This window comes from Cervus canadensis, chromosome 13, assembly GCF_019320065.1.
Source record: "Cervus canadensis isolate Bull #8, Minnesota chromosome 13, ASM1932006v1, whole genome shotgun sequence".
Taxonomy (NCBI): Eukaryota; Metazoa; Chordata; class Mammalia; order Artiodactyla; family Cervidae; genus Cervus; species Cervus canadensis.
In genome coordinates this window covers 29,048,062-29,065,173 of record NC_057398.1, presented here as the reverse complement: position 1 = coordinate 29,065,173, position 17,112 = coordinate 29,048,062, and the positions used below count along the sequence as shown (strand labels likewise).

At 52.9% G+C, this 17,112-nt stretch overlaps 1 protein-coding gene across 1 annotated transcript in view; it reads right to left on the bottom strand.

Annotated features, from left to right (window-relative positions):
• Positions 1-17,112, bottom strand: part of PRKCZ (protein kinase C zeta) — a 98,243-nt gene that overhangs the window by 79,930 nt on the left and 1,201 nt on the right. Inside the window, exons 2-4 of the mRNA XM_043485392.1 lie at positions 13,879-14,000; positions 12,870-12,959; positions 12,405-12,455 (exon numbers count right to left, since the gene is read on the bottom strand). Of these exons, the coding sequence (XP_043341327.1) occupies positions 12,405-12,455; positions 12,870-12,959; positions 13,879-14,000 (263 nt within the window). The remainder of the gene's footprint in view (positions 1-12,404; positions 12,456-12,869; positions 12,960-13,878; positions 14,001-17,112) is intronic.

Genomic DNA, 17,112 nt, shown 5'->3' with positions numbered 1-17,112 from the left:
CGACCCTCCTGCAATGGGTTCTAGGCAGGTGGCCAGCTCAGGAGTCTACACTTATCTGTGTTCCCAGCACAGAATCTGGCCAAAGCTCTGGGTTCAAAACCCAGCTCCTTCCCTCACTCTGGCCTAAAGTCACCTGGGAGAGTTGAGTCATCAGGTGATGGCATCTGAAACTCAGGTGACTTCGGAAGCACCAGTGGAATAGAAGGTCCCCAGAAGACACAAGAAACTGTCCACTGACAACACCTTGTGGGGACACAGCCCTGTTCCCCACTCACCCCCCGTTTCTGCACGGGGGCTGATTTCACACAGCATGGCACATGAACGCCCAAGACAAAGATCAACATATTCATTACTGGACCTTTACTGGAAATGTCTGCATCACCCTCAGGCTATCAAACCACAAAATCACAGACCCACCACCTCTACTGGGGGCTTCAATGGGAAACGCATCTACCCCGAGTCCAACAGGCAAACCCAAGTAAGGTGAGCTGGACATCACAGTCACCACCTTTCAGCCCACTCTCCTCCAGACATTCCAAACGTGCGGCTTTGCAGAGCTCTAGAAAACCCAGCCTGAACTGGGGGACTGTTCATTTTAATGGCAGCCTATTTTAGATGGAAAAGTAGCTTTTCTAGGTTGCAGATAATTTGAGACAAAGCTGAATGAAACTGGATTTTTAATAAAGCAATACACACACATATAAATACCAGGGAATAACAGGCGTCCGTTACCTTGGAAGGATTCAGTGGTAACCAGTCCAGCCCTGCCAGTTTGACCCCCCACCCCAAGTGCCCCCTGGCCCCCCACCCAGGCTGGGTCTGGTTCTTGTTCTCTCATCCAAGGATGCTGGGTGGCCTTGAGCACACGACGACGACGGGGCAGCTTGCTCCCTGCAACCCACCAGTGGGGGCAGGGGAGGCAGAGAGCTGACCTCACCATGCGCTCAGCCCATTCTTGAAGCCCTTCTAGCTCTCTTCTTGCTCACACGGCGCCCGAGGGGGCAGTCACTCCAGAGCCTTTACACAGCAGGGGGAGCTGAGGCACAGAAAGCCGCCCCCGCCTGCCCAGAGTCGGGGTCTGGCCCCAGCACACAGAAGCACCCCCTTCTGCGGTCTCACAAACACGCCTGCATCCACAGAACTGACCCCTGCTTGCCTGGGTGGGTTGTGGCCATGGGAGACGTGCCTCAGCATGGCCTCTCCTGCACGACTCTGCTCCTGGGTGGGTGTCCAGCATGGCTGGGAAGCACACAAAGCTTCAGAGCCAGAGAAGAGACAGACAGCAGTTCTGGGCCCACTGGGAGGGGGCATGAGCAAGAGGGGTGGGCTGCAGCATGAGCCCCATCCTTCCCCACAGCCTCTGGAAAGGCCGCCCCTTCCTCTGCACCCCACCATGGCTCCTGTGGCCCGTGCTGACCCCACTAGCCCCCACCTGGCCCCACTCCACGGTCACCACTCCTCTGGGCTTCGGGAGGAACCTGCCCAGGTGAGCCCAAGTGAATGTCCCTTCAGCTCCCCCTACACAGGCTGACTGGCATGTACCTTCTTTAACAGTGGGCTGTGAAAGCTTCCTTGTGGCTGGAGTAGAAAAGGGAATGGCTTGGGTTCCAGATGCAGGGACAGCAGGGGTGGGCCTGTCACCTCCCCAGCCTCACTGATGAGGGGCTAGAGGACTTTGAAAGCCCCCAAGGACAGGACTCTTGACAGGCCAGGAAGCCCAACTCAGTCCTGGGCCACGGGGGCTGGCAGGGGCACAACTGTGGGCAAAGCCAGGGGTCAAACAGCCCCTGACCCCCTCAGACTGCACCTCTGGACCAGAGGAGTAGAGCTGGACAGGGTCCTGGCTCCTCAGGGTCTGACCAGGAACAGTCTCCTTGCCCTGGGCACCAGTCCCACAGGCCAGCCACCCAGGTGACAAGTAGGGTCCTCTGCAGGGCTGCCTGCCTCCAGGGAGCAGGCTGGAGAGGGGCCATCCTACACCAGCCAGTCCACCCGCCATCCAGGGACGCCTCCTCACTTGAGCACGCGGACAGGGCGGGGCCAAGGACACGAAGCACTCAGGCTGCCAGGGCCTGGTTCCCATGGCCTCGAGGGACACCCCCGGCTTTAAGACAGGCTGCAGCGCCACACACCGCCCCCCCAGCTTCAGCTTTTCTCTGAGACTATTAAGGACTGAGAAGCCCTCCTTTCTTCACCCCTTCCCAGGGGGTCACCTGAGCACCCAGTGTCCGTGGCTAGCTCCCCGTGACAGGGCCTTTGGCACAACTCCTCCTCCAGGAAGCCTTCCTGGGGCCAACGCTCACCACCCACAGGGAAATCCTCAAGTTGACGGAAAGGGCTTCTTTACTGCATCTATTCTGCTTTGCAAGTGCCCCCCAGCTGTCCTTCAGGACACACTGAGTGACCGCTCACCCCACAGAGCTGTCAGCATTCTCACAACCACGTCTGACTCACAGCCCCACGACCCTGGTTTATGGGTAACAGTGGGCCCGTCAGCTGCTCACTGGTGGAGCCCCAGCCGCCGCCTGGACACTTGCCTGATTCCCAGCCGCACACATGCAGCCCATACCTACCAAGGGAGGCCACTCCACCCCACCCCCAGGCTGGAGTCAGGTCCCTAGGAAGAGGCTCTATGAAGGAAGGGCTGGCAGGAGTGGCCGATGGGGGTCCAGTCACATTGTGGGGAGTGTGGCTGGATGTTAAGGACAGCGGCCATCAGAGGGGCCAACGGGGCAGTGGGCAGCAGGACGTCAGCGTCCCTGGAAGCAGGGCTGAAGGCCTCGGCCATGCTTATCCCCTGCCGGGCCTGCTCCGTGCTGGAGGACCCACAGTCTGTACACAAGTGGCCAGCACAGGCAATGGGAAAATGTGAAACAGATCTGACGGTATTTAACACAAAAATCAAACATGAACGTCTCCATGTGAACAGAGGCAGGACGACACACACGACAGAGGAGCCCACCCCCCCCTCCCCACCCAGTGCAGGACGGACAATGCACAGAGGGGCTGACACAAGCCTGCTGGGGGCCATGAGGTCACAAAGCCCCTCTGTGCTGCAGCTGCCCCTGTCCAGAGCCAGCAGGTGGCCCCCCCAGGCCCCTGCACTGCCACGTCATTCCTGGGCTCCAGCAAGCCGCCCAGAGCCACCACTGGCCAGGGGTTCCGCCTGGCCCAGGGATCTCACCGGCCAGCTCACCTCTCCCCACAAAGACCCAGCCCACCAACCACCAAGACCACCTTATCCTGCCAGGCCCCCAACCCCAAAAGCCCCAGAAACGTGCTTCCATTTGGTGGCAGGGAGCCACCCAACCCCAGCTGCCACACCAGGGAGCACGGCTCTCTGGCTGAGCCAATGGCCTGTTCACCTCCATTGCCTGTGCCCCCCAGGCAACACGGGGCTCTACTCACCCAGGAACTGGACGGGAGTCAGACCCCTTTAAAGTGGGCACCTCGCGGGCTCTGCTGACAGTTTACTCTTATGGCGCTTCTACACATACAGACTCGAAAAATTCTTTGTGCTGTGGCCAGAACAAAATTATTACCAATTCAGCGTTTCAAAAACCTATAATCTCTGCATGAATGTCCACAATACCCGAGATGCAGAAACAACCCAAATGTCCGTCAATGAATGAATGGATACGTAAGATATGACAAAACACCCAGTGGAATACTACTCAGCCATAAGAAGCAATGACAGTGCAGTCAGACAGGAAACAAATTATGCGATCAAGGGCTTGAACTACACAACAAGCCAAGCTGACGTGATGGACACACACAGAGAACCACCCCCAACAGCAGCACACATGTCCTCAGGTACACAGGGACATTTTCCAGGACAGACCATGTCAGGCCACACAGTAAGTCTCAATCAAGTTTCAAAGGACAGATATCATACAAACTATCTTCTCCGACCATGGCAGAATCAAGTTAGAAATTAGCAATAGGAAAGAAACCTGGAAAATACACAAATGTGTGGAAATTAAACAACACATTCAAACAACCAATGGATCAAAGAAGAAATCACAAGGGAAATAAGAAAATACTCAGAGACAAACAAAAACACAGCATACCAAAACCCAAAGGATACAGAGAAAGTGAAGCTAAGTGGAAACTGACAGCTATAAACGCTTTCTTTTAAAAGCAAGAAAGATCTTAGATCAACAGTCTAACTATACAGCTTAAGATCCGAAACTATGTCGTTTTTCAGTGGCTAAGTTGTGTCTGACTCTTTCCAACCCCATAGACTGCAGCGCACCAGGCTTCCCTGTCCTTCACCATCTCCCAGTTAGCAAAAGGAAACAATAAAGATCAGAGCAGAGATAAACAAAAGAGAATAGAAAAACAAAGGAAAATCAGTGAAACCATCGAAACTGATCACCTTTCAGCTAGATGGAAAAAAGAAAGGCTCAAATTACTAAAATCAGAAATGAAAGTGGGAACATTACTACTGATTTCACATAAATAAAAAGGACTGTAAGGGAGCACTGTAAACAACTGTATACCAACAAACTGGATAACTGAGACATGCACAAATTGAGAAATGCACAAATTCTGTGTTTCCTAGAAACAAAGAACCTACCAAGATTAAATCACTAGGAAACAGACAATCTGAATAGACCTGTAACCAGTTACATTAGTTGCCCGGACCGACTCATTGGAAAAGACCCTGATGCTGAGAAAGATTGAGGGTAGGAAGAGAAGGGGGTGACAGAGGATGAGATGGTTGGATGCCATCATTGACTCAATGGACAGGAGGAGTTTGAGCAAACTCCAGGAAACTGAAGGAGAAGGAAGCCTGGCGTGCTGCAGTCCATGGGGTTGCAAAGAGTTGGACACACCTGAGCAACTGAACAGGAACAAATAACTAGTAAGGTGAATCAGTAATTAAAAAAAATAATAATAATCTCCTGACAAAGGACAGTCCTGGACCTGAGGGCTACGCTGGTGAATTCTACCAAACATTTAAAGAAGAACTAACACCAATCTTCCTTTTCCAAAAAACTTAAGAGGAAGGAACACTTCCTAACTTATTCCAGAAGGTGGATTTACCCTAATGCTAGAGTCAGACAAAGACACTACAAGAAAAAGAAGACAGAAAACCAACATACCTTATGAAAAATCCTCAACAAAATACTAGCAAACCAAATCCAGCAGCATATTAAAAGAACTATACACCATGACCAAGTCAGATTTACTCTTGGAATAAAAAGACGAACAATCAAAGCGACAAACCACATTAATAGAACAAAGGGGAAAAAAACGATCATTTCAATTGATGCAGAAAGGGCATTTGACAAAGCTGAAAATCCTTTCATGATAAAAATATTCAACAAACTAGGAACAGCAGGTACCTGATCTGGTTTTTTCTCATACTACCAATTCTGACACCATCTACCTGCAGGCAGTGGCAGATCCCCTACATTAAGAGCTCAATTCTACAAGACTGCCCTCCAACCCAACTACAGACACCAACCGCCAGTCCAGGCTGATGCCTGGGCTTCTGACCCACAGGATCAGTTCAATTCAGTCGCTCAGTTGTGTCCAACTCTTTGCGACCCCATGGACTGCAGCACGCCAGGTTTCTCTGTCCATCACAAACTCCCAGAGCTTGCTCAAACTCATGTCCATCGAGTTGGTGATGCCATCCAACCATCTCATCCTCTGTCGTCCCTTTCTCCTCCTGCCTTCAATCTTTCCCAGCACTGGGGTCTTTTCCAATGAGTCAGTTCTTCGCATCAGGTGGCCAAAGTATTGGAGCTTCAGCATCAGTCCTTCCAATGAATACTCAGGACTTATTTCCTTTAGGATTGACTGGTTTGATCTCCTTGCAGTCCAAGCGCCTCTCAAGAGTCTTCACTACAGTTGACAAGCATCAATTCTTCGGTGCTCAGCTTTCTTTACGGTCTAACTCTCACATACATACATGACAACTGGAAAAACCATACCTTTGACAAGATGAACCTTTGTCAGCAAAGCAACATCTCTGCTTTTTAATATGCTGTCTAGGTCTGACCCACAGGCTACAGGCTCACAACCCCCTCCTCAATTCGATTAATTTGCTAGAGCAGAGCACAGAACTCAGATTATTCAGGAATAGCCAGAAGCAAGATGCACCAGGGAGGTGCGAGGCTCTCCTGGAGTCACTCCCCACAAATCTCCATGTATTCACTGACTGGAGAGCCTCGGTACCCCATCCTTTTGGGGTTTTATGGAGGCTTCATCACAGAGGCACGATAGATTAAATCACTGGCCACCAGAGATTAGTTCAACCTGCCCCCTGCCTCTCCCTGGAGGTCAGGTTCCAACCCTCTAATCTCTGGGTGTTTCCAGTGACCAGCCCCATCCTCAGGCTATCAAGGGCCCTACCCAGAATCAACTGCTAATGAATGACAAGACACACCTATCACTCAAGAGATTCCAAGGGTTTCAGGAGCTCCCTGCCATAAACCAGGGAGGAGGACCATAAACACTTCTTATACCACAGGAGGAAACCACCTCAACACAAGAAATACTATACACAAAAAAAACCCATAGAAATACCACACTCAATGGAAAAAGGCTGAAAGCTTTTCCTCCAAGAACAAGACAGGGATGCCCAGTATCATCATTTCTATTCAACAAAGTACTAGAAGTTCTAACCAGAGCAATTAGGCAAGAAAAAGAGATAAAAAGCAATAGCAACTGAAAAGTAAAATTATCTCTCTCCACATATAACATAGAAAACCCTAAAATTCCAAACAATGTTAGAACTAATAAACGAATTCACCAAAACAGCTTAACAGCTTGTCACAACTAGAGAAAAGCCCATGCAGCAATGAAGAGCCAGCATAGCCAAAAATAAAATTATTTTTAAAAAAGAATAAAATACTTAACAATATTATCTAACAAGGAGGTGACAGACTTGTACACTGAAAACTGTTAAGACAGTGCTGAAAGAAATTAAATGACATAAACAAGCAGAAAGAGATATCATGTCTATGGACCAGAAGATTTAATATTGTTGAGACATCAATAAAGTGTTAGTCGCTCAGTCATGTCCAACTCTTTGTGACCTCATGGACTATAACCTGCCAGGCTCCTTTGTCCATGGGATTCTCTAGGCAAGAATACTGGAGTGGGTTGCCATTTCCTCCTCCAGAGGATCTTCCCCACTCAGAGATCAAACCAGGGTCTCCTGCATTGCAGGTGGATTCTTTACAGTCTGAGCCAAGGAAGTCCCAATACTACTCACAGTAATCTAAAGAGTCAGTGTACTCCCTACCAAAATCCCATTTTTTTTTTTTTTTTGCATAAAAACATCCTAAAATTCATATGGTATCACAAGGGATCCAGAACAGCCAAAACAATCTTGAAAAAGAACAAAGCTGGAAGACACACACTCTCTGGTTTCAAATATTACTGCAAAGCTACAGTGATCTAAACTGTGGTGCTGCATACAGACAAGACATACGGACCAATGGGCCAGAACAGAGAGCCCAGAAATAAACCCTCACAAGTTTGGTCAAATGATTTCCAACAAGGGTGCCAGGACCATTCAATGGGGAAAGGACAGTCTTCTCAAGAAATAGTGCTGGGAAAACTGGACCTACACATGGAACAGAACAAAGCCAGAGCTTTATCTAACATCATGTGCAAAAGTCAACTCAAAATGTACCAAAGACCCTAAGAAGAAAACAAAGGACCAAAGCCTCCCCACAGGGGATTTAGCAATGATTTCCTCACAAGGAAAGCTGTGAGAAACCTAGACAGCATATTAAAAAACAGAGACATCACTTTACTGACCAAGGTCCATATAGTCAAAGCTCTGGTTTTCCAGTAGTCATGCATGGATGTGAGAGTTGGACCATAAAGAAGGCTGAGCACCAAAGAATTGATACTTTTGAACTGTGGTGTTGGAGAAGACTCTTTAGAGTCCCTTGGACAGCAAGGAGATCAAATCAGTCAAAACTCAAGGAAATCAACCCCAAATGTTCATTGGAAGGACTGAAGCTAAAGCTCCAATACTTTGGCCATCTGATGCAAAGAACTGACTCATTAGAAAAGACCCTGATGCTGGGAAAGATTGAGGGCAGGAGAAGAAGGGGGCAAAAGAGAATGAGATGGTTGGATGGCATCACAGATTCAAGGGACATGAGTTTGAGCAAACTCTGGGAGATAGTGAAGGACAGGGAAGCCTGGTGTGCCTCAGTCTATGGGATTACAGAGTCCAACACAACTTATCGACTGAACAACAACAAAACATGCAACAAAAGAAGAACAAATTGGAGTTCATGAAAATTTTATAATTTTGTCACCACAAACGAAGTAAGGAAGAAACCTCAGAACATGAGAAAATACTTGCAAATTGTGTATCTGATATGCTGAGTAGGTAGAGAACTTCTAAAACTCAACAACAAAACAACCCAGTTCAAAGTGGGCAAAAAACTTGAGTAGACATTTCTCCAAAGAAATGGCCAACAAGAACTAAAAAGATGCTGAATATCACTGACCATCAGAAAAACAAAAATCAAAACCACAATGAGATACCACCTAACATCCATCAGGAAGGGTACCATCAACAAAACAGAAAACAACAAGCACTGGGGAGGAACTATGCTGGTGGGCCAGTGGCTAAACCTTCACGACCCCAACGCAGGAGGCCCAGATTCCATCTCCCGTCAGGGAACTGGATCCCACATGCCACAGCAAAGGGTTTGCACACCCCAACTATAACAAGAAATCCCATGTTGCACAAGGAAGGTCTCAAGGGCAGCAACGAAGATTCCACACAGCCCAGAGAGACCAGTGTCAGAAACAGGATGAGCACTGGTGAAAACAGGGGGCAAGGAGAGCCACTGTCTGCACTGCTGGCGGGATGGAAGGCGGTGCTGCCACCACAGACAACAGTACAGCAGCTGCTCAAAAAATTACAAACAGAACCAGCACCACTGTTGTTCAGTCACTAAGTCATGTCCGACTCTTTGCGACCCCGTGGAGAGCACGCCAGGCTTCCCTGTCCTTCACCATCTCCTGGAGTTTGCTCAAACTCATGTCCATTGAGTCAGCGATGCCATCCAACCATTTCATCCCCTAACCTAGCAATTCCATTTGCATATATATACCCAAAAGAACTGAGAGCAGAGTCTCAAGGAGATATTTGCACACCTGTGTTCACAGTTATTCAGAGTAGCTAAAACACGAAGTAACCCAGGTGTCCATGATCAGATGACAGATAAACAGACTGCAGTCTGTCCATACAACAGAATATGTCTCAGCATTAAAAAGTGAGGAGAATCTGACACCTGCTCCAGCACAAATAAACCCTGAGGACATGATGCTGAATGAAACAAGCCAGACACAAAAGAAAAAAATCCTATATGTTCCCACTTCTAGGAGGTCCCTGGAGTCAAAATCATAGAAACAGAGAGTGGGAGGGTGGGGGCCAAGGGCTGGGAGTGGGGTGGGGAGTGCGTGTTTCATGGGGACAGAGCTTCGGTTTGGGAAGATGAGAAAGTTCTGGAGATGATATTGGGGATGGCTGCACAACAATGTGAATTTAATTAATATCAACAAACTCTATATTTAAAAAGTTAAGATGGTGAATTTACTTTAAGTGTACTTCATCATTGTACTAAAAGTTGGAAGAAAAAAGGAATGAAGTTCTGATACATGTTACAACATGGATGAACTTCAGAAATATCACACTCAGTGAAAAAGGCCATCACAAAAGACCACATATCGTACATTCCGTTTCACGCAATGTCTACACCAGGTGACTCCGTAGAGATGGCGCAGTCTGCTGGCCATCAGGGGGTGCAGAGAAGAGATGTGACTGCTCGTGGGCTCAAGCTTTTCTTCCCGAATGCATTTCAGAAGCAGGCAGAGGTGGTGGACTTACTAAATGCCACCGAATTTGTTCAAAGTGGTTAAAATAGTTAAGTTTTATGTTAGGTGTGCTTTACAGTTTTTTAAAAACTCGAGAGAACCAATTAAATTCAGGCTGTGGACGTGCACAGAAGGGGCTTTGCTGCCAGGAACACAGGCCTGGCAGGTGTGACGTGGCCCTTCCGGCCAATGTGCCCAGGCACCCCCGCAGCTGCATCTCTGCAGCATGTCCTCCAGCCACGGCTTGTCACACCGTCAGCCCTCCGCATGGGGTCCTGATCCGGATCGTGACTGCCATTGATCCCACCAGCCTGACCCTTCTCACTGGCCACGACCTTGGCAGTGAACACAGATGCAGGTGCTAGAATCACACCCGTAGCTGGGCCATGATGGGACCAGTGGGAGTCGTCCTGACTGCCCGAGGGGACCAGGGTGGGCCATCCTGACTGCCCAAGGGCAGCATCACAACGGAGCCGGATGAGCAGAATGCGGAGGAGATGCCAATTCTCACTCTCTGTCCACTTTCCTCTCTGCCCAACCCCCCCCACCCCATCCTCCACAGTACTGCTGGAATGTTCCAACAACACCGAGGGGCCTGGAGCCTCGGAGCCGCCCCGGGTGAGCATCTCAAGGAGCTGCTGGCGAGCAGAGACGGCACCACATTCCCCGAATACCCACACAGGGACATGGCCCTGACCACACGTTATCCCATGTCAAGCTCCAGCAGAGACCCCGTGACCCCACGTCACCAGGGTGCTTGAGTGCAGCTCCCACTGCCATCCCCTATGTGAGACCCCAGATGGGGCAGCGTCCACATGAGTGAGGATCAAGCCAGGAGGGCACCAATGTGGGGACAGAAAGGGCAGACTTGAGCCCTCAGGCAGCACATCCAGGGCCCTGAGCTAAGCCAACGGCTGGCTCCTGCCTTGGGGATGCTGAGACGCAGAGGTGTCCCGGGCCAGCTCTGGCTGCTGGAGACGGCTCTGGGCAGACAGTGAGCCAGCCTGTCACTGTGGCTGAGAGTCGCCCACAGAGCACAGTGGAAAGGACCTCTTCTCCAACAGGAACATCGCTCTCATTTTACCTTTCCGTGTGTCTGAAAACACAGGTGAGCTCTCCCAAGTGTGATGCTGCCCCTTCCAGGAGACATGGGCACCCGGGCAGGAGTCCAGGCAGGGGCAGCCACACGGGGATGAGGACCCCGAAACCCCCGTGCAGCCCACCCATCTCTGAGTCCCCCACGAACAGGCTCCTCTCTGGCCACCCACCCCACCCCCCAAGGTCCTGCTTTGACCACATCCTTGCAGGTTCAAGTATACTCACAGCAAAACTGCACATGCGCATAGGTGCCTCCCATCAGCCCCTCCCACTCTGGCTGGAAAGTCTCACCTGCAGAACTGGTTATCGCCCCCCACCCCCACTTCTCAGGGCGACTCCCAGGCCTCAGAATCTCTAGGCCCCCTCCCCCTGCCACCTCTAGCTTTATTTACCATAGTCTGACACCAGCTGGGACCTGGGGCTCCTCACATTGCCCCCCCAAAACTGCCCCTCACGTCCACCCCCACGACCTACCACTGGGGCAGCACCTCCTGCCAAGCCCTGGGCTGCTCCGGCCTCTTCAGGCTGCCTGCTCCCCTCCTGCCAGGATTCCACAAATCAAGAATCCAGCCTGCTGGTTTCCAGCCTTGCTGGTTTCCCAGCCTTGCTGGTACTCCTTCAGGGTCCCCTGTTCTCCTCGTGGGACCCTGGGCCAGCCCTGTTCACCGGCCACTCCGACCCTCGGTCTCAACGACCCCCAAACCTCTCTTTAGCCCTGATTTCTCCTCTAAATCCAGGACTCACACACACATGGGCCCACTGAATATCTCTGGGTGCACACAAACTCAGCCTGGCCTCTGCTGGAATCTGCTCCCACCCTTGCGGCACTGCTGCACCCAGAGCCCACCCAGGACCCCTGCCGGGAAAGGGGCTGAGCTAACTCCCCCAGCACCATGGCATGCTCTCAGCCCCATGCCAGGGGCCAAGCACAGTCCTGTAAGCTTCTCTGTGCTCCAGTCAGTAGAGACTGCCCTGAAGGACAAGGTGGACCAAACTGCCCAGGGTCAGGGGCCTCTGGGGTGTGGTCAGAAGCTCTTCTCTGACCCACTGCCCCTGGGATCTCACCTTCAACCCACAGACCCTCCACGAAGGAGAACGGGGCCAGTATGAGTGGGGACAGACACACGGGAGCCGCATCCAGCCATCCCACCCAGGGTCCTGCCTCCTGGGGAGGTCAGGGTGTTTCCGGATGTTTTCTCATGGCACCAATGACCAAGCCGACAACCTGTCCAATGGTGGCACTGGTGCCTGAACACGCTCAGCCAAGGGCAGGGGCACCAGTGAGAACCCCTTCTGAGGCCACACCAGCTACCCACTCTGCCCTCACACACTTCACGAGGAGCACTGAGCCCCAAGCCACCGGTCTCCCATCCTCCCCTCCCTGGCATAACAGACACATCAACCCACAACCAGAACATGCATCATAGGAGGACAGTACTCACTGTCTTCACCGGGACAGGGCATGCCTGGCTCCTTGGGGATGCTCGGGAAAACTGCATGCAGAGAAAGCCAGAGAGAGAGTGAAGGTCAGTGACCACCGTGGCCTTACAAGGAGCTCTGCACTGAGTCTGACTGCCCATGGAGCCCCATGGCCTGCTCTTGCCAGATGATTATTAAGGCAAAACCTTGGAAACCCTGCACATGGACAGGCAGTGAGGGCTGACCACCAGAACCCAGGCTTCCGTGTCCAGTGAGAGGACACCTTACTGACTCCTAGCAAGTAAGAGCAGTTTTTATCTGGGATAATGAGACCTAAGAGCAAAAAATAAAACCAAATTGCTTCCTGTTCCACATTCTCAAATCCTCTGCATCCTAAGATCTTAAACTGTGATCTGTGTGGCTTCTGGTCTGACAAAGTGCCCAAGTGCCCACCCCCACCCCCAGACCACCCACTGGCCAGCACTGACCGTGAAGGGTGAGCCCTTCGTCCTTGTGTTGACAGGACAGGCGGAAGGCCTCCTCCAGCTCCATCTGGGAGGACACAGTGCAGGGGTCACCTAGGCGGACAAGAGACACAGCTGAGGCCACTGCAGGCCCAAGGCAAAGGGGTTCACGGTGGTGGGCACCCAACTTTGGAAGGGCAAAGTGTTGCTGCTGGTGACCAGCCGCCCAGGGCAGAGTTGGCCGGTCCCAGAGTGAGTCACCCCCCAACCCAAAGGCCCAAGTCAGAACCAACGAGCCCCAGAATGGCAATGAAGTCACCCACAGCTCCACATAGGGAGCTGAGCTGGGCAGGTTTCCTGGCCTGGGAGAGAATGAGCACCATTCCTATCCAGTCCTAGACCAGAAGGAAGGACTCCTTGTCTACTGAGGCTGGACAGGAGCACAGATGCTTGGACAGCCACAGCCAGGACAATGTGGCCTGGCTTCAGCGGGAAGGGGCGTGGCCAGAGGTCTGCCTGCCCCCACCCTCCTCCACTCCCATGTCCAGGCTGAGAGCTGGTGGGCAGGCTCTCCTTAACTGTCTTCCAAACCTTCCACCATCTCAGACGTGTGTCTGGCTACAGGAGAGGAGGGAGGGAAAGGAAAAGAGAGGTGGACCCTAGGGCGCTGGCCACCCTCCCCTCCCCACTTCCCTGAGAAACCACAGCTCAGCTAGCAAATCACCCACCAGAAAAACCCAGAACATGAGGAAGGGGGTCAGGAAGGTCAGGACCCACGCAAGGTGGGGGGACTCCTGCAGCCTCTTCCTGGGGCCCAGCACCAGAGCTGGCCTTGTGAGAGGACAGCCACCCCCAAAGGACCCTCACCCCCACCCCCCCTAGTTGCTCCGTGACCTGCCACAGCCTCTTCCCTGGAAACAGGAAGCTAGTTAATTTGAATCAGCATAATCCCAGGACTGTCCACCTCCCCAGGGAAGGGGCCGTGCCCAGGTTTAGAGGGACACTGCCCGACCACCACACCCCCCAGGCCCACCTTCACTGTCCACCCACTTAAGGGTGAGCGGGTGGCCTGGGTGCAGCCGGCACATCTCCCGCACCTCTGCGCAGAGCTCGTCGAAGGTGGTGGCAGAGTCCAGGCTGGTGATGAGGAGGTCCCTGGGCAGAGAGGACACACAGGTTTCACCAGGGAGCACGTTTAAGTCACATGAAATACTGATGATCAACTAACCAAGTTGCTGATCAAATACAGGAAGCTATGTTGTCCCCAAGGGTATGACAGCTCCCCCCCAACCCTGGAACCACTGCCCACAGGCCATGTGAATTACACCATAAGTACCCTGCAGAAACACCCATCCCGGCACCTGAACATGCCTCCGAGGGGCAGAGGGACAGGGTAAGAGGCAGTCACCCAGGAGGGGTGGGTGCAACTGGACACAGAAGGTTCAGTTCAAGCCCACAGGCCTCATTACATCGTCCCAATACCTCGATGGTGCCAACAGGGCCACACAGTATCCAGGGTGTGGGACCTTTGAGAAGTGGGAAGTGGTGGGGGGTATGGGGAGGGCGAATAACTTATTACCCCAGTGCCACAGCCTCTTGAAACCCTGGAGAGACCATTCGACAATTGCCTTTGGTAGGGCCACAACATAATTCCAGACCCAGTTTTTTGGGAAAACCAAGTCCCAGAATGCCACTGCCTTTTATCTTTTCATCCACACTTGGGATAAAATCTGGATGGCTGAAGACAACCCAGGGATTCATGGTTAGCCTTTGAGAACGGCCTTTAGAGGTAAGGCAAGTCAGCACCAGGGAACACTCGACTCCCTAGGACAGGGAGGGAGGGATGTTCAGACCCCCCCATGCACTGTCCCCACATCACCTACCACCCAAAGCAAGGCTGGTGCTGACACGGGTAAACGTATGTCTGCTGAGACTCTGGGCAGGAATCACACAGGATACACTGAAGTTAGGGGGAAGTTTACCCACATCTGACACCACAAGGGTGGGAGCCTCTGAAAAAAGTTTTGAAACACCCCCAACAAGAGAAACACAGGGTCCACTTAGCATTAACACCACTGGCTTCTGAATTCCATCAAACGTGTGTTGACAGAGCCTCTCGGTCCACCAGGTAACAGACCCAGGGCCACCAAGATCCAAGATCCATCTGCTGGGTGCCCATGGCAGCCCGTGTCCAACCCATGGCCTACTCCCGAGTGGGTGGGGAGACACAGTTGGAACCCACCCCATCTGCTCAGACCCTCAGCGCCCACCCCAGGGCCCCAAGCTCACCACAGCCTGTGGCATCTTGGCAATTGGGGTGACTGAGGCATAGAGGGGTCTCACAGCTCATCAGTGGGGGCCCCAGAGACCAAGCCCTCCCATGCCCACCACATCTCCCAGACCTCGTACCTGTGCCACCCGGCACACCCATCAGTCCTCCTGCCACGGGGAGCTCTGGAACTGAGTTTGCCACCCCATCGCCTGATCTGTCCCTGCCCCATGACCCTCCCCCACAGTTCCACCCCCAGGTGGCAGCTCGTCCCCCTGCCCTGTGCTTCAGGGCCTAGGGGTCAGGAGAATGGCTCCCCAGAGGTTTGGAGGCAACCGACACCAGGTCGGACCCCTGGGCTCTGAGCTCATCACCCAGTGACAGCACTTTAGCTCTTCCCTCCACCGCACAACCTGAGCACAGCAGGGAAAGGTTGTCCCACTCCCTGACCAGATCTCTGACCACCACCCCGAGCATCACCCCAAACCGGAATCAGGCAGCCTCCTGAGCAAACAGCTCAGACAGAGCCCTGGGCAGGGGCAGCACCCATGGGGCCACCCAAGCCTCACATGCAGCCCAACCTTTGAGTTCTGGAAACCAGGCTTGAGCTGGAGAGAAGAAGATCCAGCCAGGGTGTTTCTGTGATCTCAGAAAACCAGGCAGAGCAGGGTCTCCAAACTCAGCACACATCACCCGGAAACCCCCCAAAACACAGGACACCCCTGAGACTCCAGTGACCACACCCTCCAAAGGCCCCATTCGCAAGGGGGTGACCCTGATCTCAAGCTTCCGGAGGGCATGGGAAGGAGAAGGGACGGGAAAGGGCAATCGCAGAAGCCATTCTGGGGGGGGGGGGCCCTAAAGACCCCTATTTTTAACAGTAGCTTCTCCAGTGTATCTGATCCTCAGCTCCTGGCCTGGGTGCTTAAACAGAACCTCCCTCCATGGGCCACAGGGCAGGGACAAAATTTCACTTGGACCTCGGGGTTTGGATAAGTGAGCGAGGATTCTGGTGGACACTTTCTGGAGCCTGCGTCAGATCTACCGTCCCTGAGGACTAAGTTTCCCAACCCAGGCCCCTCCCCAGGTGACAGTGTACAGCCTTTAGGAAAAGCACTGGGAAGAGAGAGGAGCTCAGACAGGGATGGGACAGTCAGCCTGGGGCAGAAAAGAGAAAGGTGGACGCAGAAGGAGGGAGGAGGCATAAACAGGTGGGAGCCTCAGTGGGGCGGAAAGAAGAGGAACAAAGAGGGGGAGGGGAGGAAAGGAGGGGGCTGGGGAGGAGAGAGGAAGGGGCGCAGGTTGGAAGGGGAAGAAGAGGGAAGAGTGTAAGGTGTGGCCTCATCTCCAGGAAACCAGACTCAACAGGTCACATTTCCCAAGGTAACCAAAGCGCTCTCCAGGGGCCCAAGCTTGGGGCGGATGGGGAGGGGTGGCTAAACAGGCTGCTCGGCCAGCACTCCCAGAGCACTGCCGGGACACCGGCCGAGTCCACCTCCACCTCCCCTCCCCTCCCCTCCCCGGGCGCAGACTGGAACTGGTCCCTGGGTGGAGGGCTGGGGGTCTGGTTCCCACCTGCCCTCTGCCTCTCCGGGTGTGGACTTCCTCTGGCTAAGGATCGGCTCTGATTTTCACAGTCAGTCACTAGTTGCTCAATCCCACGGTTCCGGACAGGAAAGAGGACTGTCTGATGTGTGACTGCCACCCCTCCCTCTCGGACAAGCGGAGGCCTGAGGCCGGGACCCAGCTGACACCTTACCAGCTTCAGACTGCAGTCCACCTTGACAGGCCAGAAGATACGACCCCTCAACCTCTTCAGGTGGGATGGCCAGTCATCCCCCCCAACAAATTCTTATTCTCTAGGGTACCGCCACCAATTCCCCTCCCACCACCCCATCCCACCCCACCCCCACGCTCCCAAGGTGGTCAGGCTGAGGACAGCAGAGAGGGCAGGCACAACCTGACCTACACCCCAAATAAAGTGTGCTCTCCAGGTCA